At 38.1% G+C, this 27343-nt stretch overlaps 1 protein-coding gene across 2 annotated transcripts in view; it reads right to left on the bottom strand.

The window, feature by feature from the left end:
- The window catches only part of LOC122805610 (BTB/POZ domain-containing protein KCTD3-like), a 2987990-nt gene that overhangs the window by 293694 nt on the left and 2666953 nt on the right, over positions 1-27343 (bottom strand). Inside the window, exon 11 of one of the 2 annotated variants that reach the window (XM_044075857.1) lies at positions 3082-3237. The exons of the other annotated variant lie outside the window; for it this stretch is intronic. Coding sequence (XP_043931792.1) covers positions 3082-3237 — 156 coding nt within the window. The remainder of the gene's footprint in view (positions 1-3081; positions 3238-27343) is intronic. 2 annotated transcript variants of the gene reach the window in all.

The following is a 27343-nucleotide window of genomic DNA, read 5'->3' as shown; positions in this document are numbered from 1 at the left end:
GGACCTACAGACACTGGATCCTACCCAATTTGGCTTTGTCAAGGGCAGATCCTGCCTCTTGAACTTGGTCGACATTTTTGAAACAGTCACTAAGGCCATTGATGAGGGTAAGGCAGTTCACACAGCCTACCTTGACCTAGCAAAGCGTTCGACACAATACCCCACTCGGGCATCATAGAAAAGCTCACCAGCTTAGATGTAAACCCATATGTCACAAGATGGGTTGCAAACTGGCTCAAGGACAGAACACACAGGGTTAGAGTTGCTGGTGCCATGTCAGACTCTAAGCCGGTCACGGCGGTGTCCCACAGGGCTCAGTCCTGGGCCCCCTCTTGTTCGGCATTTATTTTTCTGAAGTGCAGGCAAACATAGGGGGATTGTGGTTGACAAAATTTGCAGATGACTGCAAACTGGGCACCATAATTGACACTCCATCAGACACAGACATCCTCCAGAAAGGTCTCATAGAAATGGATAACTGGTGCCAGAGCCATGGCCTTAAGCTAAATGCCAAAAATGTATAGTCATACCCTTTGGGAAAAACAAGGTAACCCCTAATTACCACATAGGTGGTAATCCATTAAACACGGAAGAAGTTATCAGGGACCTGGGGACCCAAGTTGACAGTAACCTCTCTTGACACTCACATTGCCAAAGTGGTTAGGAAGACCTTCTACATTGCCCACCTGATCATGAAGGGATTCACATCCAGATCAGGAGAGGTCATTGTACCCCTGTACTCTTCACTTATCAGACCAATGATTGAGTACAACGCCCCATTCGGAATGTACCTTACCCGACACCTGCAGCAGTTGGAAAGACCCCAAAAGTTCCTCACCAAAAGGATAAAGGGGCTCAAACATATGTCATACGATGCCCGACTGAAGAAACTCCAGCTCTATTCAGTCGCATACACTCAGAGGTGATCTGTGCCTGACATACAAGGCCATGTCCAACCCGGAATTAATGGACATGCTCCACCTCAAAAAATCCAAATCCACCAGAGCCACGAGAGCAAGAGACTTAAACCTCAACACGGATATAAATAGGGCGTGCTGGAGGGACAGATTCATCACCCAGAGACTCCCTACACTATGGAACAGAATCCCAGTCCATGTGAGGCAGAGCCCCTCACTGACTCTGTTCAAGAGAAATCTTGACGAGTGGATGGGAGATCGTAGGTTTACCCCGGGAATCATCTCTGTATCACTGCTGGACAGAGGCACAGCAAATTAATGGGTATAGTATTCTCATCCTAAGGGGTGGTGAAAGCCACACACACTCTGGCTAGGCTTATAAATGCCCTAGGGCAGATAGCCTAGTATGAACCTATGAACCTATAATTTGAGAGCTCTAGCCAGTTTAAGGAGTGTAAAGAGTCACAGTGATGAGAGGAAGATTTGGAGCCTGTAGCAAATTTTGCAATTTTGTTGTAGCTTGATGCCAGTTTAGACTTGAGAATGGTTTGAAGATTGCTAAGGATGAGAGCACCATACATGACTGGGGGGAGAAGACAGGTAGAGGAGAGAGTAAGTTTAGTAGAAGAGGTAAGAAAACGATTGTGGTGAGAAAGCATACCAAGTTTTTGGTGGGTTTTCTTAATATTAGTTTGAAAGTGAATATTGAACTTAAGTTGTTCATCAATACTGATTCCTAGAAGCTTGGTATGGGAGACTACTTCATATTTTTGGTTATCGGGAAGGCGTTTTTGTCTATTTTGGTGTTCTTAGTTGGGGTGAATATCATAATTTTGGATTTAGAGGCATTAAGGGCTAGGTGGTTGTTAAATATCCAAGATTCAGTACTGGTAAAAGCTGCCTGAGTAGCTTGCAGGGAGTGGGGAGAGACTTAGCCGAACAGATTATTGTAGTCATCAGCATAATGGATGAGTTCAGTATTAGGGATGCAAAGAAGGGAAGTCGTTTAGGGATGCAAAGAAGGGAAGTCGTTTATGAAGATGTTAAAAAGTAAAGGGCCCAGTATTGAGCTTTGAATGTTAGTGTTCTGAGACCCCACATCCTACATTCTAGTAACAACTAGTATTCCTGCCTACTTTCCACCTCTTCCATCCCTCCCATGTCAAATACTTGTGTCCTCTACTGCTCTTTCCCCAACAAAATGGCTACAACTGAAGCTTTACAAGTTTCCAGCCAACCAAAGAGTTTGCAAGTAGGGTTCTTTGCATTCTAACTCAGACCAGTGTGAAGGAACAGAACTCCTGCCTGTTCATCGTTCAAGTTCAGTGTTACTTAGTTATTATTGTTCTGGCCACCCCAGCACATAGCCAGTCAGTTGCTAGAATCCCAAAACACAAAACAAGCCAGACTGTCACTGCATGGAGCAGCCCTCCAGCCAAATAAGCAACAAAGTGAGTCATCAGTTGGACCTAGCCTGGACAATGCAGCACACAACTGTCCAAGGAAGATAGCTGTCTCAAACTTTCACCCAATTACACCATTATCAGTGACCCTAAATACTTGACTTCAAGATATTTCAGCTAACAGAGCTGTCTCTATCAAAGCCTAAAGACTGCAGAGATACCCATCCCACCCTTAAGCTTTTCATGTAGTACGCCTTTTCTAAGAATGCTTTTACTGATTATATGTATGTGGCTATAATTTGAACCTCTACTACTATCCACCACCTCTTCCTATGTTTAGTGTCATTTCCAAAGCAAAGGACACTAGCTCAACAACCCTCCATATATAAAGGCACTGTGCAAATCAGGTGCATAAGGATTGTATCAAGAATCACACATCATCTGCACATATAGGGTGGTCATTCCAATATATCATGGCTAATATCCACCATTAAGTTCCTCTAGATAAAGGTCTTCTATATCTAAAACTGAAACTCACCTAAGGGCACACTATTCGCTCATCACTGCAATGGAATTCGTATCTGCCATGCTGATAAGAAGTCAGTCAATACAGCTTATGATCATCTTTGGTGGAATATCTAGCTAAAAATCATATCCAGACTACAAAATAAACACAACATTGTTAATAAAAAAAATATTTTAGTTCCATAGGCTATTCTTCCTGATGGAATCATTTATACAAGTATAAAGCTGGTTCTCACCTATGTCAATGCCTGCACTGCAGCAAGCATGTCCATCAACATCTTCAAGTGCAAGGATTTTGAAAGAAGCCAGAGGGGTAGAGCCAGGCTGGGTAGAAATCATCCCTCGGAAACGAGTCACAGTCCATGTCCGAACATGATTATTATCAGCACAAACTGGGAAAGGGCAAACAAACCAATCAGTTTCCAGTAAGATGGCCTGTATGCAATTACAGGGATGGCTTAAACTTCAGTAACATTCAGTCTTCACTATTTAATAATAAGGAATCTTATAAATGTTAAAATATGCTAAATGGGATATGTACAGCTTTGTTCATGTCTACAGAAATCAGACAGCAGGATAAAAGATGAAGGTAATCTACAGATGTTCACTTCTCCCACCCAAAAAAGTAGCAATGTGTTTCAAATTTCTTTACATACAAATTAGTCACTGTAGTACCACTTATTTCCATTTATGTTAGAAAAGAAAGGAACATATTAGCTTGATTTTGTATGCGACTGTGATGCCCCTGCACTGGCCCCGTAATCAAGGAGCCTCAGTCCTCACTACTGGCAACAGTGAGGGACGTACATAATGGGAGGATGTCAAGTACACACACAGTAAAGTACAATTTCCCATAAGAGCACATAGAGATCACAGTCTGAGGCTGGTTTCTCCTGCTTTCTCCAGATCCCCAATAAGACTCCCCACTGGCAGAGCTACAGGGTTAAGATGTCAGCTGAGGGGTCAAGCCAAGACCTTCAGCACCCTCTCTGTCCAACCAGTGCTTCGTGTCCCTGCCCAAATAGCTGACACACACACACACTTTGAGATTTGAGTTATATACAAACACACATACACTCCTGGGGAAGGCTGGCACAGGTTTACTAGCTATGCTCCCTTCTGCCCAGACTATAAGGTAGTTATCACTGCCACCAACCCCTACTTATCAGCTACTTATGGCCCTTACAAAGGGTGACCAATCCTACTGTGTAATGTTACTATTATCCAAATGGTAAGTGTGACCAAGACTTTCATGGCTATTTAGGAGTGGTCTGTACAGTGTCACCAAATACCTATGCAAGTACTCCAAGAGCTTAAATATCTCTAAACAAACCAGCCACAATTAAAAGGTTTAAATATATTTAATAATAAATAATAAAAGAACAAGACAATACTCAAACAACACAGTAACTTCAGAGTTCAGAATCACAGGAAATATTTTCAAACATTATTGCAGGACAGTCTCAAATAAATACAGAAAACATCTAAACTAATCTTTACTATATTCCTATCCACATATAAGATATATCAATGTACCCTAGTTACTTACTATTAGCAAGGCAAATGCAGGTGATGATGAATGGATGTTTCTAGGTCCAAGACAAGATACAAAATGCACAGGTATATAGTTTATATATATTTCTGTTCTTTTCCAGTAGGGTACACTGTGGTTACATTCTTGAAGCTCAGTACATAACATATAGTTCAACACACACTTCTGCACCAGTAGTTTAACATACACATAACATATAGTTGTCTTACATTTGTAAGACAAGCATATTAATATTCACAAATGACATATGACTATTTACAAAATTCCAGATAGCTGGGCTGGCAGTGTCACCGTGACCACAAAGTACAATATCTGCAAAAACATACTGCAGAACTAGTAAACATATAGCAAATATTACTTTTAAATGTCATATGTCTGTTGCTTCCTTGTGTTATTTGAGCATGTGAGAAACATATTCTATGTCAAAATCAAAGACATACAATAGGCTTATATACAAGTGTAAAATCCCTCTTTAGCAACCATAACTCATAACTGTACTCATTTGACTTTTTTAGTAAGACTTTTCGTGGATGAGCAATAGTGTCTGCAAATGTAAGGGAACAATTTGGTGCATTACATCATTGTTATGTTGTCACCATACAAATGAAAGTTGTACACCTAACATGCCTATAGAACTGCATGGCAGTGGCTACATCCTCCTCGACTATTATGACTGAAATGTCCAGTTCAATATGCTTGGTGTAAAATATCTTATTCTGACATACAGTCTTCTCATAACCCCCAAAACTCCATCATCTTGCTCTAAATATGCAGTATACCACTCAAATGGAGCACCACACTCTCACAGCACACAAACTGCAGAGGAGAACACCTTTTGCCAGGCTAGAGCGAAGTGGCAAGAATGCTGGGGAAGTGAACCACAGCCATGTCTCTATCTCATGGTTAAATACATAACTTTCATGTCTAACACGATCTGGCTCATCTTCCCCAGCCATGAAGAAACACTTAGCAGGCCTCATGAAAACATACCCAAATAATAGTGACTCAAAGGAAAACCAAGACAAATTTGCAATGCCCTGCAAAAGTGCTCAAAAGAGGTTCAGACTGTAGCCACACAATCATCATCAAAAGAAGCATTGTTAGAGAAGGCATAAGAGGTAGCCACAACCCTTGGGGAATGAACCCATCATCATGAAGACAATGTTTTACTGTATTCATCAAAATAAAATTTAATCCATTCTGAAACGCATGCTGTGATGTGAGACTTTTCAGCATTATTTTGTACTGTTAATGTAAAAATGTAACTACCTATGTTCATCCAGTCTAATAGGACCTGCCGTTGTTGAAGTAATTAGGAAAAAACATACGAAGACTAATGGACTGGTTAATATTAATTTCTCTGTCTACTTTGGGCAGAATGTTTGGGTTACTTTGCAGGACCACCTTAAACTAGTGGGAAAAAAACAGGCATGGATGCTCGACAGACAAGGCCTTTAGTTTAGTGATTCATCTAGCTGAAGTTATAGCTATTAGGAAAAAAGGAAAGAAATTTCAAGTCTGTCTTACAGATTGGCTCAGACTCAGAGTGAGACAAGGTGAGCTTCTCTAGCACAAAATAAAGATCCCAATCTTGGACAAATTATCTAAATGGAAGCCTGATGAAAAAGTTCCACCAAGAAAGGCCTTACAATATTTAAATGATGCTAAAGAAGAATTTTGAAAATCTTGGTGGAAATTAAAGACATCTGCCAAGTATACCTTCAGAAATGCATAACTCAATCCAGTCCTGAAACAAATATGCATGAACGGCAATCTAGGATTGCAGGAAACAGAACCTGACCAAACTGAAAAATGTGTTCTGCTTCTGTATATTTTCTTAGTATTAGGCTTCCAGGTAGAAACAAGGATTTGGACTACCCTATCCATATATACTCTCTCTCTGCTCAAAGGAGCAGACCAAGAAAAAAACAAGTGATTAACTTGACAGCAAGCAGGTCTGGGTAAGGTTTGCTAGGTAGGTGAGTTAGGAGATACCTTATGGGTTTCATTCTGTGGTGCAGCAGTTAACATTGTCACCTCACAGCAAGAGGTTCTCCAGTTCAATTCTCGGCTGGGGTACCTTCTGCGTGGAGTCTGCATGTCCTCCCTGCGTTTGCGTAGGATTCCTCCTCTGGGTACTCCGGTTTCCTCCCACATTTCAAAGACATGCGACTGGAATGTTTCTCCCCGGGCCTCCGCTGAAAATTGGCTCCAAGTCGGACTTTCCTGGTCAATAAATGTAAAAAAAAAAAAAAAAAAAAAAAGAGGATTCTCCCGGAGGTATAGCCCAAAGCAAGAAGAAGTAATGGAAACAGAGTAGAAGCAAACAGGAAACATAGTGGTTACTCCTGGATTACAGCATCTCTGTGTGACTGTTCCAAAAGGAGGAATGAAGAATAAGAAATCACTGCACTTGGCACTGGCTGGGCATGCAAACAGACTGCAGTGAGGCTTCATCCAAAGGCATAGCAGGTACTTTACAAAAACACAGTTGGCCAGCAGATACAGCAATCAAGGCCACAAATGCCAAAACAGTAGTGTGGATGAAAAGACTTTATTAAACAGACCGGTTTCGGCAATGAACTGCCTTCTTCTGTGTTGAATAAATGGACATGATAACAATTATGTAACATGCTAATTTATATATACCCTCAACCAATGAAACCACTGGTATAGTCCTGCCAGTCATGAATAAAACATAAACTGGCAATTACTTAAAATTAGTAAACATTAAATGTGAGACCAAGGCAAAAACACAATTAAAAAGAAACCATGATAGTATATATATCTGAATATCACTATAATGACCTAATAATACACCACATAATAGTGGATAAGAGTATATTGTTATGTGCAACTACACCATAGAAATGAATAGATTCATTATATATAGAACCACTGTATATTAACAACAACTATATAAGCAAAATAAACCTATATACTATTAATACGGTGGAATCCAACATGAATGTACAAGTAACATAATGAATCAAAGCTTTAAAAAATATCCAAAAAATAAACAATAATATCTGAAACCAGATAAAATTAAAGATCCAATCATGGAAAAAAACATGCGCATAAACCCTGTAAATGTAATACCAATGGTGAGCTGCAAGTAACCCAATCAAAATGAGAATGTCCCATTCTTCATAAAAATTGTGGTTATAAATGGTCATTGAGTCCTGGTGAAAATAACGCACCCAGAGTGATAATCCAGTATTTTTCCTTATGGTTTAAAATGCTGTGCCATCCTTGAGGATTACTTCTATCACCGATAATTCAGTCAATAACCATAAACATAAACTGGGCTTGCTGATGTTGCAATACATGACGATAAAGAGCGTTGGTTTCCTTCTTGTTCTTTTTTTTTTTCAAAACAGGTTTATTGTTTTAACATATAAGAGAAATATCATAACAATTTTATACAAGTAATTAAAAATAGATATTATTATAATATTCAACAAAACAACTAAAGTATTTACAAAGACATCCACTACAATCAGATCAATTAATTAAACTAAAATACCATGCTATTGAAATTAGAATTTTTTTAACAAATTTTGTAAATTATCCCATACAATATAATAAGAGGTTTTTCTAGTTGTTCTTGTCCTAATTGTGTTTATTTCCATATGGCACACTATATTCATAACATTTTAAAATTCATTGAACGAAGGAGGTGTATCTGAAATCCAATTTCTGGTTATTATTTTCCTAGCCACTGCTAGAATAGACCATAACAAGGGAAGCTTAACCTTTTAACACTTTGAGGTACAGGTGTGTTGAATAATATAAGAGATTTAGAAATAATGAAATTATCTGTAAAAGAGCCTGCAAAAATTCATTAATTGACTTCCAGTATTCTTTCAATTTTATACAGTCATAAAACATATGAGCCCAGTCAGCATTAATTTCTACATTACATCTCTTACATAAATTATCTTTATTATTTATTTTATTCATCATCAAAGGTGTATAAAAAGATCTATGTAAAAATTTCCATGTATAAAGTCTCCAGACAATGGAAGGCGTAGTTCTATAAGCAGATTCCAATATATATTGTTTATCTTGTTGATTTGGTGGGTCCCCATTAATAGAAGTGAAATAATTCCAGTATGAATCTACACTGTAAAAGTTTCTTGTCTGATAATTTTATGTATGTATGAAAGTTTACCTTTATCAGAAACTTTATGTTGTAAATTTAATATCAAGTAATCAATCAGTGTTGGAATAGATTCTTTAACTGTTATAGACATTAGATCTATTTTATTAATGAGATGTTGTCTAAAGGTCTGAACCTCTAACCAGCAAGTTTCTCTTAGATCAAATTCTTGTTTTAAGAAATCTAGATTTTTAACTTTATTATCAGATATCAACTGATACCAGTACTTTAGATCATTATCTATAGCTAAATGAGTTCCTTCAGAAGTAGATGACAAAAGCATACCCTGAGTATACATTATAGGGAATATAATAAAATTCCATTCCCTATACTTAGGGTGCATGAATATAAAGTTATGATAGCTAATAATAATGTTTAATGGGTAACAAACCATATGTTTAGGTGTAATAGGTGAAGTACAAAATTCCTTTAGTAACCATAACATGGAGTTATTTACAATCATATTTTTATGTGTTAAGGAGATTTTCATGAAGTGCATACTAATTAGCTCCCAATAATCTTTCCATTTTGCAACATATGACTGATCTATTAATAAAGTAATAACTTTTACAATAGAAGAGAGAGTATATAAATTAAAGTCTGGAAAAGAAATACCCCCTTGAGACCAGCTATTAGTATGTTTCTTTAATGCAATCCTAGGTCTAATTAGGTGCCCATAGGAAATTTAACATTAGTGTATTCAGTTTCTTAATAATTATTTTTGTAGGTGGAAGTATTATTGATTGTATTAAGTATAAAATCTTGGGGAATATTATCATTTTAATAATTGTAAGTCTCTCCTCCATAGTAAAAAACATATTATTCCAGGTATTAAAAAGGTTTTGTATATTAAGAAAACAGGTATTATAATTATTATATATAATAGATTTAATATCTTTAGATAGTATTATACCTAAATAAGTTATCTGACCTGAATTGGGTACATATTTAGTAAAATCACTAATGAGAATATTTTTTCGTGTATATATAGGTAGTATTTTAGTTTTTTCTTCATTGAATATTAAACCAGAAATACTTTTAAAATTCATCATTTTATCAAATAGAGACTGCATAGAAGAATTAGATCCTGCTGATGTAATTAGAACATCATCTGCAAAAAGTTGAATTTTGGATGTTATATGTTCATCTATTTCAAAACCCTCTATGTCAGTACTGTTTCTGATCAAATTAGCCCAAGGCTCCATTACTAAAGTGAATAATAGTGGAGAAAGTGGACATCCTTGTTTTGTACCTTTAAAATGGGTATTTTTGTGAAACATATGTTCCTACCTTAATATAAGCCAAAGTTCCTTTGTATAAATGCTCAATTAGATTTACAAATGCATCTGAGAAGTTTGTGCACTTCAGTAAGGTAAACAGATAGTCCCAACTTACTGAATCAAATGCTGAACTTATATCAAGACTAATAAGTGTTAAATCTTTCTTTTTCCTATTTGCAAAATCAATTAATGTTAAAGTTCTTCTTATATTATCAAAAGTATTTCTATTTACAATGAAGCCTGTCTGATCTATAGCTATAATGCCGGGGATGATTGTCTTCAATCTATCAGCAAAAATACTCAAACATTTTATAATCAACATTAAGTAATGAGATGGGCCGATATGAAGTACATCTAGTTGGATCTTTATTAGGTTTTAAAATTGGCGAAATAAATGTATATTGCCAAGATGGGGGGGGTTATTAACTCAGTTTGGGCCAAAATAAAAACCTTATGTATTAATGAATATGTACTTTTAGAAAGGATTTTATATATCTCTGGTATAATACCATAATTACCCGGTGCTTTGTTTGATTTAAGCTTATTTATTTGTGTAATAACCTCTGTATATGAAATACTCTTGTCCAATAGTTTAATCTGTTGTTTATTAAGCTTTTTATTCATGTTTGTGGTTATAAACTCCTTTATTTTATCTTTAGGTTCCATGTTAATGTTATTATGGTTAATTTTGTGAAAGTGATTTCTAAATTCATCTAGTATTTCTGGTATACTAGAAACATTCTTCTTTTTCCTTAGAGAAAAGATTTCTTTGATATGGTTTTGTTTATTCAACCTTTTTGTTTTATTTTTAAGTCTATGTAAGTATTTGGGGCTTATTGAATAAGACAAAAACTTGTATTTCTCTAAAGTTATTTTAACTTTATGAGTTAAAATTTCTTTGTATTTCTCATTTAGTTTGTTTATTTCTTCAATAACTTTCTTGTCCATAATATTTTCTTTATTATGTTTATAAGAGTCTAATTTACTTTGCATATCTAACAATTCCTTATCCCAAGATTTCCTTTTATTATTATACCATCTGATACTTTGTCCATATAGATATGATTTTAAGGCATCCCAAACATAAACAATGGAGACTTCAGGAGTACTATTTATGTCTAAAAAATGTTTTACTTCTGAAAGTATATATTCTTTATAGTCTTTTAGTTGAGTTAAGTATGCTGGTATCCTTTTGATCTGAACATTATGAGTATTTTTTATCATGAATTCAAAAACAATTGAATTATGATCAGATACAGGACATGAAATGATTTTGGAATTAATTAAATCTGTTACCATCTGGTTAGAAATAAAGACCCTATCTATTTTTGAATAAGTTTTGTATCTGTTAGAAAAAAGGTGTATGGTAATGATTTTGAATCTATCTGATTATTAATATCATTCAAATGATAAGAATTAGCAAAATCATTTAAATGTTTTGCATTAGATGCAATTCTTCTTTTTCCTATAGTGGTAGTATCACTTTCATGTAGTATACAATTAAAGTCACCAGCTAAAATAATATCTCCTGTAGAGAATGATATGATCTTATCAAGATGATGTTTCACTGTATTAATACCAATTCCAGGTATCCAATATACATTAATTAAAGTGTAAGTCTTCCCATTAATTTGTATTGTAACCATACAAAACATTCCTTTGTCATCCTGATAAGACTTAATGGTTTTAGGAATGGGCATACTTTTATTCCATAAAATAGCCACTCCTCTTTTTTCTGAGTGTGCTCTGAACTAACCAATACTGTATATTTGTTTGTGGCTAGTTTATCAATATCTTTTTTTCAAGAGATGGGTTTCTTGCAGGAAGACTAAGTTGGCCTTATGTAAATTAATGTATCTTATTAGGCTTGCCCTTTTACACGGATTATTCAATCCATTAATGTTTAAAGAAATTCCTTTTAAAGATGTCATTTGGCATTTTTAAAACTTAAGAATCTTATGATCAAAATAACAAATAACAAGATAAGTAATGTTACATCTCCTCCTTTAGGTGTACCTTTAAATATAGCTGTATTTATTGAATCTCTTATGGGATTTTGTATAGGATTCAATTTTGTTTGTAGTGACAATGAGTGTACAAAATATATTGTGGATGTCAAAACTATATACATGTAACAATGAACAAGTGAAAATAATGTAAGGATTAAACCTTGCATCCAGCTTGGAGTTATAAACTCCAACTTAGAGTAGTATTTACCAGTCAAGTTAACCCCCTACCCTAAGCAGCAGTACCTCAGCTACCACCTTATCAATTTAATACTAGTTATATTTAACTGAGGTTAACAGTTTTCAATTCAATTATCTAGCAAGACAAGACTACACATTTGGTAAAACAGCATCATATAAACTAAAATAAACTTTTTTTAAACAACTGTTCATACTACTATATACATCTATGTAATATAAAACACTTGTATTCAAATAGCATTCAAATAATCTTGATGTTAGAAATCAAGAGGAGAGAAAAATAAGTTCTAACATTAATTTAAATCAAAAACTTTGGCTAATATGATTCAGACATTACATATATTAAGATGCATCTATTTTCTGTCATGTAAATGCAGTCAACAGCTTCCAAAAAAAACCTTGAATTGCTTGTATATGAGCATTTACTCATACTCATTATTGTCAATAGAATAAAATATTGTATTCATAGAAATTGTTATAAATCATACTGCATAGTTATGCAGATTCTCAGAAACACTTGCATTATTGTAAAAAAAAAAAGAAGCCATCACACACATACATATATACATATATATATATATATATATATATACACACACACATATATATATATATATATATATATATATATATATACACACACACACACACATATATATATATATATATATACACACACACACACACACACACACACACATATATATATATATATATATATATATATATATATATATATATACACACACACACACACACATACACACACACACACATATATATATATCTGATCTCACTGAGTTGTGTCCTTGCTGAGCACTATCCTACTTGCTGTCCCTACAATAAATCTGTCTGCTTTATACAAAATAATGCACAGCAAACACATTTTAGTAACCAGATTTTACAACCATGCTATACTACTGCTTTAAAATATATCACATGACAATTTCTTCCAGAATAGAGTTATAAAATTATTTATGCTTGTCAATCAGATGAATTAAATGAGTTATAGTAATGTATATGTTTGGAGCATAAGTTTTTAACACAGATTATTATGCTGCTGTTAAGTAGATTTTCAAAAACACTTGAATAAATGTTTCATTTTCTATGCCTTCTAAAATAAGACATTTACTTATTACAAGAAACTGCATCATTTAAACTCATTATAACTGACATATTTTATGAATTATAACATAGATATTTAAGTAATTATATAAAATAACTCACATTTAGATGTTAAAGAGTTCATTTTCCTCCACATAGTCGCATTTGCATCAGTTCTACTTCCTGGTAGAGTGTTCTTCCTGAATCTGTGATGTGTCAGTGTGATATCTAGGTCAAAGGTTAGACTGACTGCTTTCAGCTTCTCTGTGAGAATTCTGAGAGTTGAAGCTTTTGAAGTAGCTCATGGACACTGTGCATGAGACAGCCCACATTCCAGATTGTCTCCCTTAACATTTTGGCGGGAAACTTATTAAAAACTAGTGACAAACATTCATTTAGCAGTGTAAATGCATCTAAACATGACAAAACCTTTCACAATGTATTTTACAGGTTATTACAGCCTCTATGTAAGTGAAATTAAGCCCAAAATTATTAATAAGTAATAAAACTCAGTATTTTTGTCCCAACTCAATTTTTATGCAAATCTTATTATTTACTGTGTCTATATGATCAAAAGCATTTCTATATATTAATAAAGAAAAGAAAAAGAGAGTAGAAAATAAAAGAGTGTAAGGCAGAAATAAAAAAAATGTAAGAGAAAGCTATAAGAAGTATATACAATGGAATATTACTTACTGTTTATATTAATAGAGTTAAAAATAAAACATATTATTTACTATTATTTAGTTCTAATTATTATTAGTTAAAGCATGACAGATTATTTACAAACAAGCATAAGCAGTATAATCAAGAAAGTATAATTAGGAATAGCATTTGAAGAACATATAAACTTTTTACAAGGAATAAATATGTTATTATTCTATTAATCATATTTTCATTACTCTTCTCTCCCTGCCCTCCCCCACCCTTTACCCACTACATAATCTAAATAGAATGTCATTGTTTAAACAAAGAAAAGAAGAAAAGGAGAAGAAAAAAAAAGATAAAGAAAAAAAATGTATCAAATTACTGACCTTACTTCTCTTTTTCAGAAAGAGAAACAAATTGAATCATAGCTTGTTATTAGTTCTTCAGATATTTTGACTGGTTATGAAACAAAACATTTCTTTGCACACAGAGAATAACTATGATTAAATCTTTTTCAGAATATTTGTGGCTTTCTGGAAATGCAGGAACTATATTTAAAAAGATTAATAATGAAATAAAATGATGAGAGAAAAAAAAAACATAGAACAAATCATTTGTTTTTTATTCTCTTCTTCTTCTCTGAAGTCTTCCACGAAGTTTCAGTTGCCAGTCTCTTTAATGAAGGACTAGCCCATTCCATTTCCTCTATTTTATCCAAAATCTTATTTTTTTTGGATAAACAGTAAAGCAGAGTCTAAGTCATCAAAAATTTTAGGACCATCAGGAAGGAAGATTTTAAGCTTGGCAGGAAACAGAAGGTATGTTTTAAACTGTGCTTTTTTAAGCTCCCTTATTAGTGGCAGAAAAATTTTATTTTAGCTATTACCATGGAAGAATAGTCATTGTCAAAACGCACAGTTGTCTCATTAATCTTAACAGGAGCTTTAGCCCAAGCAGATTTAAGAACCATCTCTTTATCAAAGATGATAGAAATCTAACTATAACTGATCTAGGATAGTTTTGTTAGAGTTAGTATTAGCTATAGATCTATGTGCTCTTCGATACCAAAGAGAATGCTTCTGGTAAATCTAAAGTTTTAGGGAGCCATGTTGTTAAAAAGAAGTAATATTGTTACCTTCAATATTTTCTGGCAGTCCAAAATCCTAATGTTATTGCGCCTAGATCTATTTTCCAGGTCATCCAGCTTTGTTTGTAAATGTGTATTTTGTTTCAGCAGAAACTCAGTGTTGATTTCCTCTTCTTGGATTCTATTTTCCATGTCATTCACAGCTTCTTCTATGTCTGTCATCTGGATCTTCTGTTGTTGCAGGTCTATATGTAACAAGTCTATTTGTTTTGTAGTTTTTTCTATGAAGGTGTCTATTTTAGTATCCATTTTATCCATCTTAGCAGTAAGTTGCTGGATTATAATTATCAGAGACTGAAGTTCTTTCTTGATGCTGGAGTCTTGAGAATTTGTCTTACTGGAACTCATTTCAGACTGATAAACTGACAGGAAAATTTCCAAAGTGATTTCTGACAGGAATATAGTTAAAATTTCCTTTCTTTTTTAGATATAGTTCAAGAACTATATAAAACAAACATATTTAGAAAGAAAATTACTTCAAAAATTAATTTTTAAAGTAATTAATTCCTGTCAGTGTAATGAAATTGGTGGAGCTGAAGAAATCTGCTGCTATCCTGCGTTCATCCTTGGCCACGCCCCGTTTCCTTCTTGTTCTTGATGTCGCTTCGATGTTCATTGATACGAGTCCTGAGTGGTCTCGAAGTCTGACCTACATAAAAAGCCAAACATCAGCAAGTGGCCAGATAGACCACCCTGTCACTACTACAATTACCAAAAATCTTGCAATCAAAATACTTTGCTAGTATTGCGACTAGAGAACTGCTTGGATTTTCTGACCTGTTTACAAGTGCCACAATGACCACAGGGGAAAGTACCCAATAATTCATGCCCAGATATGGTAAGCTGTTTGTATATGGCTCCCCCACTACCAATATGTTTAAAGTGAGAAAACATGGAACCCAAAGTTATTAATTTCCTATATGAAAACCGGCATTCCTGCCCCAAAATTGTTCTAAGCTGTTCATTGGCCAATAAGATGTTCCAATGTCTATTCATAATATCCCTGATAACACTACAATTCCTACCATAGGATGTAACAAACCTAATGGTAGTATCAGGGGAATCCCCAGATCGTGTCTTACATTCAAGCAGTGTGTCCCTGTCCATTTCAGCTGAACGAACCCATGCCCTGGAAATGTCTTGATATTTGTACCCTCTGTTGGCAAATCTATGACATAAATCACGACTAGCTCTATCATAGTCCGGTTGTGTAGAACTGAGGCATTTCATACGCATGAATTGTGATACCGGAATGTTTCTGATGGTGTGGCGTGGATGCATACATATTAATAGTATATAGGTTTATTTTGCTTATATAGTTGTTGTTAATATACAGTGGTTCTATATATAATGAATCTATTCATTTCTATGGTGTAATTGTACATAACAATATACTCTTATCCACTATTATGTGGTGTATTATTAGGTCATTATAGTGATATTCAGATATATATACTATCATGGTTTCTTTTTAATTGTGTTTTTGCCTTGGTCTCACATTTAATGTTTACTAATTTTAAGTAATTGCCGGTTTATGTTTTATTCATGACTGGCAGGAGTATACCAGTGGTTTCATTGGTTGAGGGTATATATAAATTAGCATGTTACATAATTGTTATGTCCGTTTATTCAACACTGAAGAAGGCAGTTCACTGCCGAAACTGGTCTGTTTAATAAAGTCTTTTCATCCACACTACTGTTTGTGGCCTTGATTGCTGTATCTGCTGGCCAACTGTGTTTTTGTATGGTATCTTCCGGCCATGCAGCACCCACGCGCACAGCGTTTGGTTTGATAGCAGGTACTTTGCCAGCATCCAGCTAAGGGTGCACTCATGTGGCATCAACAGACATCTGCTATGTGCTTCTGGCAGAAAGTGTTTCAAGGATATAGCCAATTCCCACAATCCCTTAGGTGTCAACACACAGGAGAGAGAAGCATGCCCCTTCCTAATAGTTAAAACGCTACACTGCCATTCACAGCAACACTGTGGCAGCAATCACCTTTCCAGGATGAAAATCCTTGAAGGCTTGCAAGTTAAGATGGACCACCCTCATTTGCAGGATGCTGACATGAAGATTGACCTTGGTCTGAGATTTCCCAAGGTTTGCCCTTACTTGCAAGATGCTGAATTGCTAAATTACACATTCTTGGGTTTGTGAACTTTATTAAGGCTGCAGCAGCAAGGAGCCGGTTGAAACAGGTAAGGCAAGACCCTACCACTCTGCACCTTCTGGTTTGCTGCTACCATGGCCAAACATTTTGTGAATACTCTGAATGGAAGAACCCAGAACTGGTAGAGACTTGTACATTACTGGAAGCAGAATAAAGTACAATTGTGTAAGAACTTTCAATAACAGCAGATGTCCTACTGATCACAAGTGTAGGGGTATATACAGTGGATATAAAAATTGTACACACCCCTGTTAAAATGCCAGGTTTTTGTCATATAAAAAAATGAGACCACAATAAATCATTTCAAAACTTTTCCCACCTTTAATGTGACCTATAACCTGTACAATTCAATTGAAAAACAAACAAATCTGTTAGGGGAATAAATATAAAAAAACGTACAATAAGCTGGTTGCATAAATGTGCACACCCTTAAACTAATACTTTGTTGAAGCATCTTTTGATACAATTACAGCATTCAGTCTTCTTGGGTACACACCTGCCATCAATTAAAGAGACTCTGATTAACCCAAGATAACATTCAGCTGTCCTAGGAGGATTTTCCTAACATTTACTCAGTTGCCTGCTACAGCAAAAGCTATGGTTTTCAGAGAGTTTTAAAAGCATCAAAGGGATCTCATTGCTGAAAGGTATAAGTCAGGAGAAGGGTACAAACATTTCCACAGCATTGGATATACCATGGAACACAGTGAAGATAGTCATCAAAAAGTGGAGAAAATATGGGACAACAGTGACATTGCAAAGAACTGAACGTCTCTCCAAAATTGATGAAAAGACAAGACAAAAACTGGTCAGGGAGGTTGCCAATAGACCTACAGCAAAACTGAAACAGCTACAGGAATTTCTGGCAAGTACTGGTTATGTACTACATGTGAGAACAATCTCCCATATTCTCCATAAGTCTGGGCTATGGGGTAGGGTTGCAAGATGGAAGCCTTTTCTTACACAGAAAAACATCCAGGTCCAGGTAAAATTTGCAAAACAATACATCAAGTCTCCCAAAAGCATGTGGGAAAATGTGTTATGGTCTGATGAGACCAAGGTTGAACTTTTAGGCCACAATTGAAAAAGGTATATTTGGTGCAAAAACAACACTTTGCATCACCAAAAAAAAAAAAAAACACAGGTGTGAAGCATGGTGGTGGCAGTATCATGCTTTGGGGTTGCTTTTCTTCAGCTGGAACTGGGGCTTTAGTCAAGGTGGAGGGAAGTATGAACAGTTCCAAATACCAGTCACTTTTGTCCCAAAACCTTCAGGCGTCTACTAGAAAGATGGAGAGGAATTTCACTTTTCTACATAACAATGACACCAAGCACACATCCAGATCATCAAAAGAATGGCTTCACCAGAAGAAAATTAAAGTTTTGGAATGGCCCAGACCTAAATCCAATAGAAAATTTGTGGGGTGACCTGAAAAGGGCTGTGCACAAGAGATGCCCTCGCAATCTGACAGATTTGGAGTGCTTTTGCATGGAAGAGTGGGCAAATATTGCCAAGTCAAGATGTGCCATGCTGATAGACTCTACCCAAGAAGGCTGAATGCTGTAATTAAATTAAAAGGTGCTTCAACGAAGTATTAGTTTAAGGGTGTGCACACTTATGCAACCAGCTTATTGTATGTTTTTTATCTTTTATATTTTCCCTACAACAGATTTGTTTGTTTTTCAATTGAATTGTACAGGTTACAGGTCACATTAAAGGTGGGAAAAGTTTTGAAATTATTTATTGTGGTCACTTTTTTATATCACAAAAAACTGGCATTTTAACAGGGGTGTGTGCACTTTTTATAGCCACTGTAAGTGGATATAGGACGATAAAACCTCAGACTATCTCGAAGCCAGCAGCCTGAAGACACCAGAGAGAAACAGTCAACTAGGAGGGGCATCACAGGAGATTAGAAGGGCCCATTGGTCCTAGGGTCTGTCTGACTGGGAAGGTAATAAGGAGAAGAGGAGAAAACACAAGAAAGGGGGAAGAGGAAAGGAAGGAATACTACAACAGTGGTCAGCTGGACAGCTACTGTTATGTTAAGTTCTTACACAACTGTAATATGCCCTGACTGAAATCACTGTTGCAGTATTCCAAACAGATGGATGGTTCAGAAAGCTTAAGGGAATATTGATGGGGGATGCTAACAATAATGAGGATTGTCCAGACAAGACTGCTCTTGTGAAAGCAGCTCTGGACCTGGTAAAGGCATCTATTCTGTAGTTTTTAGACTAAGTGTACACAGAGGACTACGTAGCAGCTTCCAGTGTGGTTCTGGAATCTACCCCTTTGTAGACACCTCAGAGGAGGCCATAGCTCTAGCAGAACAGGCCTTTGGGAAGGAAGGCAAGGATATGTCATGGTGCACTAACAAATGAAATAGACTTCGAAATCCAGCTGACAATTGTTTACTTAGACACTGGCGGACCCAGTTTAGAGTCCATAAAAGAGAAGTAGTTGATCTGACTTATAAACAGACTTAGTCTTGTCCAGATAGAATCTTAGTTGCCTCTCCAAATCAAGGGAATGAAGAAGTTTTTCATTCCTGTTCTGCGCGTTTGGAAAAAAAGTACGCAGACTGATGGCTTGGTTGAGTGACACCTCATTTACCACTTTTGGCATGAAAGACAGGTTGACCCTAAGGGACACACTATCCTTATGTAAAACGAACAAGACCATTAGTATCAGTAATTCTGAGACTCTTCTTGCAGATGTGACAGCCAGCAACAAGATAATTGTCCAGGTGCAGAGTCTGAGAGTAGAAGAACCAGCTTTGCTCAAAAGGAGGCAAAGTGAGTTTTTCTGGCACAATGTTGAGATCCCAAGGGGGGTGGGTACAGGTTTCCTCAGGGGGATTAAATGTAGCCCCCCTTTTGGAAATTGTTTGACCTGAAGTGTGTTCATAACCAGTGGATTAACTGGGAGATAAGCAGAAATGGCTGAAAGGTGGACTTAAATACAGGAACATGCCAGACCTTTCTTCATTAGCTCACAAAAATAGGATAAGACAAGAGGAACCTCTGACTTTGTAGGCTCCTGATTGTTTGCATAACACCATATAAAGAATCGCCATATGGCTATGTAGGATTTCACGGGGGCAGTCACTTCCCTTCTGGAGAACCCAGACCAAATCCTCAGAAAACTGGTGTCTGGAAGGAATCAGAATATATATTCCCTAGGTCTAGTTTGAGTGATGACAGGTAGGGATGAAGCAATAAGCCCTTCTATTGTGTGGTCCACTTTCTGAGTTGCTTATGGTGATTGACCCTGGTTAAGTGATAGAGAAGGTGGAATCAATGCTGCCTTGGCCAAACGGGAGTCATCAGTAGTACTTTTGTTTTTTTATTTTTGGATCTTTAGTAAAACGTCTGGTAGCAGACAAAGTTGAGGGAAGGTAAAAAGAAACCAACTTTCCATCTAAAGGATAGGGTCATAGGATCAAAGGTAATTATTAGGCTAGGTACTCTTGCAGGTCATTTTAAGCCTAGCTAATTTCTCTTGCAAAGGTAAGAATCAAACCCTGTACCTTATGACTGTGAGGTGAACACCTTAACCATTGTACTAACCCACCAGGATAGTGCATCTGTTCTCCATTCAAAGGAGAATGGAGTCCTGGTGCAAAAGAGGATAATAGGCAAAAGTCTATCTGTGGTGTTCACCATCCGTGGACTATTTCTAGGAAGATTTACTTGTTGAGGGTCAATTTGTGGGGGTCTTCAATGGACCTGGTTAGAGAATCTGCCAAGATGTTGTCCGGAGGTAGAAAGTAAATTGCTTGAAGGGACATACCCAACTGAGTGGCCAGGTCTCAAGCAATCTGGGCCAAACAGAATAACTGGTAGGACCTGGTTCCTCCTACTTCTTTATGTATCAAATGACTATAGCATTGTCTGTCAATACTCAGAGACCCTGGTTTCCAGAGGTGGGAGAAAACATGTAGGAACTGAATAAGAGCGCTCATCTCTTTCAGGCTGATGTGTTCTTTCTCAAGGCTGGACTGCCAATGGCCTTGGACCTTGTGGGTGCCTGTCCATGCCCCAGGCCTCGTCTGAAGAGTCTGTGCACACTTCTTGACTTGGGGTCTATATTTTGAAAGTCAATCCTAGAATGAGGTTCACCTCTACCACCCACCACAGATATCCTTCTTGAGACAAAGCATGAGAAAGATGTGTGTCCAGATGCTGAGTGTTGGGACCACACATTTTTCAGGTACCAGTGAATTTCCACATGTACAATCTGGCTAGAGGCTGCCATGAATCCTAGTTTGCTTAGAATCCCCCTAGCTGAACAAGTTTTGAGAGAGTTAAGGAACTGAAAGTAACTTGCAAGTTCTATACCTTTTCCTGATGTAAAAAGGCATGCATGTTCTTTCTGTCTAGTCTAAAACCGAGAAAAATCAGGTGTTGAGTGGGTTCGCGGGAGAACTGTATTAAAGCTGCCAGTGAATTCCAGTTGCAAGATAAGGTTTACACTGAATTGGAGGTGCTGTAGTAGGATCCAAGGTGAAGAGGCCAGGATTAGCAGATCATCTAGGTAGGAGAATATATGGAGCTACACACTTTGTGAATTTTCTGGAGGCTGTACAGAGCTCAAAAGGCAAAGCAATACACTGAAAATGTGATGAGCCAGAACAGAATCTCAGGAATTTCCTGCAGGAAGGGTGGATGAGGATATGCAGGCAGGTGGAAACTAGAGAGGCATGCGAAAGGATAAAGGCAATCAGGGTCTGGAAGGAAAGAACTTTGACAGTGGAAACCTTGACAAACTTGGCACCAGAAAGAGTCTGGATTAGAATCCTCACCCTCACAGAAGAGAAATGGCTCTTTGGTACCTTAGGACCATAGTTCCTAAAGGACTCTTCAATTGTTTGTTAATTCCTGTATAAAGGTTAAAGGCCTTGAATGTACATACCCTGGGAACCAACCAGGTATTAAGTTGTTTTCTGAATATTTTCAAAGAAGACTGTTAAAAATATGTAGGTTCCTAGGAGGTTACTGGGCTAATGGCCTACAGCCCTTAAAAACCTAGCCATATTTATCCCAAGTTGCCCCAATTATTGGTGGTTAGGTGAATGAAGTTCACAGAGGTAAGTGCCTATGGTAGCTAATACTGGGTCTACTTTATTTACGAGAAAGTGTAAAACCATGAATACATATGGATCGAACCATATGCATCGAAGGTGCAAGCCATCGAAAAAGTACAGTTTTGTGCCTACCATAAATGTAGATGTTCGAGTGCTCATACAGCTGCAGTCATAACAGATGGGTTATCCTGCCGTCAGGCGGGTCCTCGGTCGGCCGAATTCCAAAGTCTAGGTCCGGCGTCGGTTGTCGTCACTTCCTCCCTGACATCAGTGTAGCAGGGGTATAAAAGAGGCAGCCGACACCATTTTCTTCAGTTTTTCTTGCCCCAGATGTCAGGTGCCCCCAGAAGGAAGGCAAACATAATGTTATGCAAAAGTGCAATGTTGATAAATCAAAAACAGTAGTTGCAAGCAAATACACCATAAAAGAATACCCCAAAAGGTTATATGAAAAGGGTTTGTCATAAGGCCTGTCCTAAGAGGGGTTGGAGGGAGGGAAACCTGGACTGCAGCTGTATGAGCACTCGAACATCTACATTTATGGTAGGTAAAAAACTGTACTATGTTCATCGTGCATACAGCTGCAGTCATAACAGATGGGTAGAATCCCAAAGCTAAGTAAGGGTGGTAGGCATGAAGTGGAACTAGGAGGGGCTAGGATGCCCTGCAGGACTGCTGTGGCAAAGCCCGCTCTAGATTTAGAGTATAGTGGGAGGTGATAGTACTTGGAGAAAGTGTGCACTGAACTCCAGGTGGCTGCTTCCAAAATATCCTTGGTAGGGACGCCCCTGAGGAAGGCTGCAGAGGTAGCTGTGGCTCTGCTGGAGTGGGATCTGATGCATGCAGGCACAGTTTTTCCATGAAATGAGTAACAAAAGTGTATGCAGTGGGCTATCCATTTTGAAATTGTCTGTTTGGAAATAGCCTTTCCTTGAGCACCTGCAGCATAGGACACAAAGAGTTGCTCAGATTTCTTGAATGGCTTTGTCCTGTCCAAATAATAATGAAGTTGTCTGTGAATGTCCAAGGAATGTAGTAGTCTTTCCCCTTTGTTTTGTGGATTAGGATAAAAGGTAGGTAAGTGGATAGTCTGATTCAAAGCTACACTGGATACTATTTTTGGAATAAAGGTAGGGTTGGTTCATAAGGAAACTCTGTCCTGATGGAAAATGATGAATGGTTGCACAGCCATGAGAGCCTGTAGCTCCGAAATCCTGCGAGCTAAGGTGATAGCCAGAAGAAAGGCTGTTTTCCATGACAAGTACTGTAACTCTGATGAAGAAGCTGGCTCGAAGGGAGGAAGGGTCAGCTTTTCCAATACGAAGTTGAGGTCCTAAGCAGGAACTGGTAGTTTCCTTGGGGGTTTTATATTCTTTGCCCCTCTGAGGAACTGCCTTAAGAGAGGATGAGAGAATAAAGGAGGATCTGTGTTGTATTGTGCAGAAATGGGGCTGAAGCGTGGATCTTGATGGAGGAGAAGGAAAGTCCATTGTTTAACATCTCAGCTAGGTACTGTAAAATTTGAGGTATATTTATTACCCAAGGATTCTGTCCCTTCTTTTGATTCCAAGCACAAAATCGTTTCCATTTGGCGAAGTAGGCCTTTCTAGTAGAAGGTCTTCTGGCCTCCAAGATGTCATCCTGCACCTCCTTGGAGAGGAGAAACTGTTGGGAAATCAAGGAATTCTCCATGCAACTAGATTTAGAGTTCTGAGCTGGCTGTGAAGAGTTTTGTAGTTGTGCTGGGACAACAGAAGAGGGACTAGAGGTAGGATCCATGGTGGGGAATGTGTCAGGCTCTTCAGGAGCGGATACCAGTGTTGCCTTGGCCAGTCTGGAGCAATGAGAATCATTTTCGGCCTCTCTGCTCTGGCTTTTCATAGAACTTTAGGCAGCAGAGGAAGAGACGGGAAGGCATAGACCGTCAATGTTGCCCAATTGAAGGAAAGTGCGTCCACTTTCCAGGCCTGTGGATGATAGGTCCTTGAACAAAATTTTTTCAACTGGCAATTTCTGTGGGTAGCAAAGAGATCTATGTCTGGCTGTCCCCATGCCTGAGTTATCTTTGTGAAAATTTGAGGATGCAACTTCCATTTGTGTGGATCTGTCATATTTCTGCTTAGGTTGTCTGCCAGTGTGTTTTCCTTCCCTGGCAGGAATTGTGCCTGTAGTTGAATTTTCAATTCCAGTGCTGTGTTCCATAGGGTCATGGCTTGCCTGCACAGGGGGTATGAATGAGTTCCCCCCTGTTTGTTTATGTACCACATCACTGTGGTGTTGTCTGTCCTTATCAATAGCTGGCCTGGATGCAGTAGGTCTTTGAAGGTCATAACAGCCTTTTGCACGGCTAGCATTTCCTTTTGGTTGATGTGAAGAAGTTTCTCTTTTCGTGCCCATTTTCCCTGAATGCACTGATCCGTCATGTGTGCTCCCCAGGGGTAGTCTGAGGCGTCTGTTGTGATGATTTGAGTTGCTTGAGGTACACAGAAAGGAAGACCTGTGTTTCTTTGGCAAGCTTGAGCCCACCACATAAATTCCTTTTGAAGGCATGGAATGAGTGGTATAATTGCTTCCAAGCTGTGGCTGTGTTGAGACCATAAGTTTTTTAGGTACCATTGAAGTTTCCTCATATGCAGCTTTGCACATGGGATTAGTAGGATGCAAGATGCCATGAATCCCAGAGCCTGCAGGACTTTCCTTGCAGTTAGCCTGGTGTAAGTTGCCATTTTTCTGAAGTATTGAGACAGTTGCCCTTGCTTGTCTGGCGTGAGGTAGGCCATCTGGGTGGTTGTATCCAAGCTGGCACCCAGGAAAATTATTTGTTGAGAGGGTATTAGTTTTGATTTCTTTTTGTTGACTGTGTATCCCAGGAAGTTCAACAGTTTTATTACAAACGCCAGGTGCTGCAGTAGTATGTCCTTGCTGTCCGCTTGGATCAGGCAGTCGTCCAGATATGGGTAGATTTGTATCCCTTGCAGTCTGCAGAAGGCGATTACTGATGCCAGGCATTTCGTAAACACTCTGGGCGCAGTAGATAAGCCAAAGGGCAATGCAGAGAATTGGTAATGGGTTGAACCTGCAAGAAATCTGAGGTATCTTCTGCAATCTTGTCTGATAGGGACAATCTTGTCTGATAGGGACATGCAGGTATGCCTCCTTGAGGTCCAGTGTTACCAGCCAAGACTCCTTGCCCAGCATGGGAAGAAGCTGCTGTAATGTGAGCATCTTGAATTTTGGCACCTGTAGATATGTGTTTAGGATGGATAGGTCTAAGATAGGTCTCCAATCTTTGTCTTTCCTTGGTACCAGGAATAGTCTGGAATAAAACCCTTGACCTTGTTCTTTTGCAGGTACCTCTTGAATTGCTTTCATGTCCATGAGAGCTGAAATTTGTTTTTGTGCCTCTGCCCTTTGATTTTGTGGCAGGTTTGGCATGCCTCTCATTTTTGGAAGGGTGTGAAAGTGGAACCTGTAGCCTCTGTCTATAATGTCCAGAATCCATTTGTCTTTTGTAACAATATGCCAATTTTTTGAGAATAATGTCAGTTTTCCGCCCAAAGGTGCTGCCATTAAAGCTTTGCTTGGCAGGTGTAGGGGAAGTCATTGTGTCTGTTTTCTAAAAGACTGTGATCTATCTTCTCCACCTCTTGGGGTTGGTGCTTGCCACTGTCTGGCTCTGAAAGAACCTTGAGGTTGCCCTCTACCCCTTGGATGCCTGTATCTGCCCCTTTGAGGTCTGTCCGTGGCTGGAAAGGACCAATTTTTTGAAGGCCAGTTTCTGCTGAAACGTGGAGGCTGTACCTGCAGGAAATCTTTCACTGTCTGCATTGATTTTGCTTTTTCCTCCATTTTCTTCATCACCTCCTCTGCTTTAACACCAAACAATACATCTTTTTGAAGAGGTGCATCTAATAATTTAGCTTTGACATGATCTGGTAAGGTTTGCTCTTTGAGCCAAGCATGCCTACGTATAACAGACCCCATAACAGCAGCTCTACATGAGGCCTCTAAAGCATCAAAACCACAGTGCAAGGTATGTTTACCCACTTGCTCTGCACCATGCAACAAATCCTGAAACTCTTTTAAATCTGGTTGTGTCATCTTGCTTTTCAGCTGAGATATCAAAAACTGTTGATACTTTAACATATGGAACTGACAGTTTAATGCCCTCATGGTTAAAGTGGCCAAGGTGTACACCTTATCCCCCCACCTTTCTAAAGATCTGGAATCTCTCTCTGAAGGTAATGGTTTTTTTTAGCAGTAGAGGCCTTAATTCCCTTGGGACCCTGTGAAATAGTTTCTGGGTCAGCAGTATGGCTTTTATATAGGAACTGGTGAGAATCAGGAACCCGGTAATACCTGTCTGGTTTAACAGGAGCTGGAGGCAAAGAATCAGGATTAAGGCTGGCTTCTGTGTACACATCATCCAATATATCTAAAACAGGAGGGATAGCCAGAGGCCTATGCTGGGGGAGCAGAAGAAATTCCCTGAGCCTTTTCTTGGAATCTGAGTAATCTTGGCCTTCCCAGTGAAAGTGTTCCCTCAATGTATGCAGGGTTTCCCCAAAAGAGAAGTCCTCAGGGGGGGAGACAGAGGGAATAGACTCCTCTGCATCAGAGTCTTCTAATGGAGAATAGGCACAATCCTGGTCCTCAGATAGTTCTGAGGTAATAGAAGCTTGATCTGAGGAAGGGTAGTCTTCCTCTAATCTGGGCCTTTTGTCAGAGGGGGGTTGAGAACCCCTGATAAGAGTAATCAAATCTTCAGCCATTTTAAGCATCTGTTTTTAGGCATGGTGCCTTGAAAGGGTGTCTGAGGAACCTGTTTTTTGGTTTTCATGGCTGTTTTAGATTTAGTGAAGGCTTTAATAGAGAAGGAGGAAGGCCTGAAGACCCCTTGAGAAATGGCAGGCCTGTCTAAATTCTGAGTTTCCCCGCCAGGAGTGGCGTCGGTATCTGTAGTAGGAATGGGGGCCAAGGAGCCTGCGACCTCAGGTACTGAAGACACCGGTAATGCATTGTCATCGGTACTCAGGGGTTCTGTAGGCACCTCGCTGAGTACCGGAGAACCGGTAGTCGGCCTTAGCGTGGTATCAGTAGGTGGTGCGGACCTCGTATGTCGGTCCTTATCTTTG

The sequence above is a fragment of the Protopterus annectens genome, chromosome 6.part1 (assembly GCF_019279795.1).
Source record: "Protopterus annectens isolate FY-2018-M chromosome 6.part1, PAN1.0, whole genome shotgun sequence".
In the NCBI taxonomy this organism is placed as follows: domain Eukaryota; kingdom Metazoa; phylum Chordata; order Ceratodontiformes; family Protopteridae; genus Protopterus; species Protopterus annectens.
Note: the sequence above shows the minus strand (reverse complement) of the source record. Positions and strands in the feature narration are given on the sequence as shown.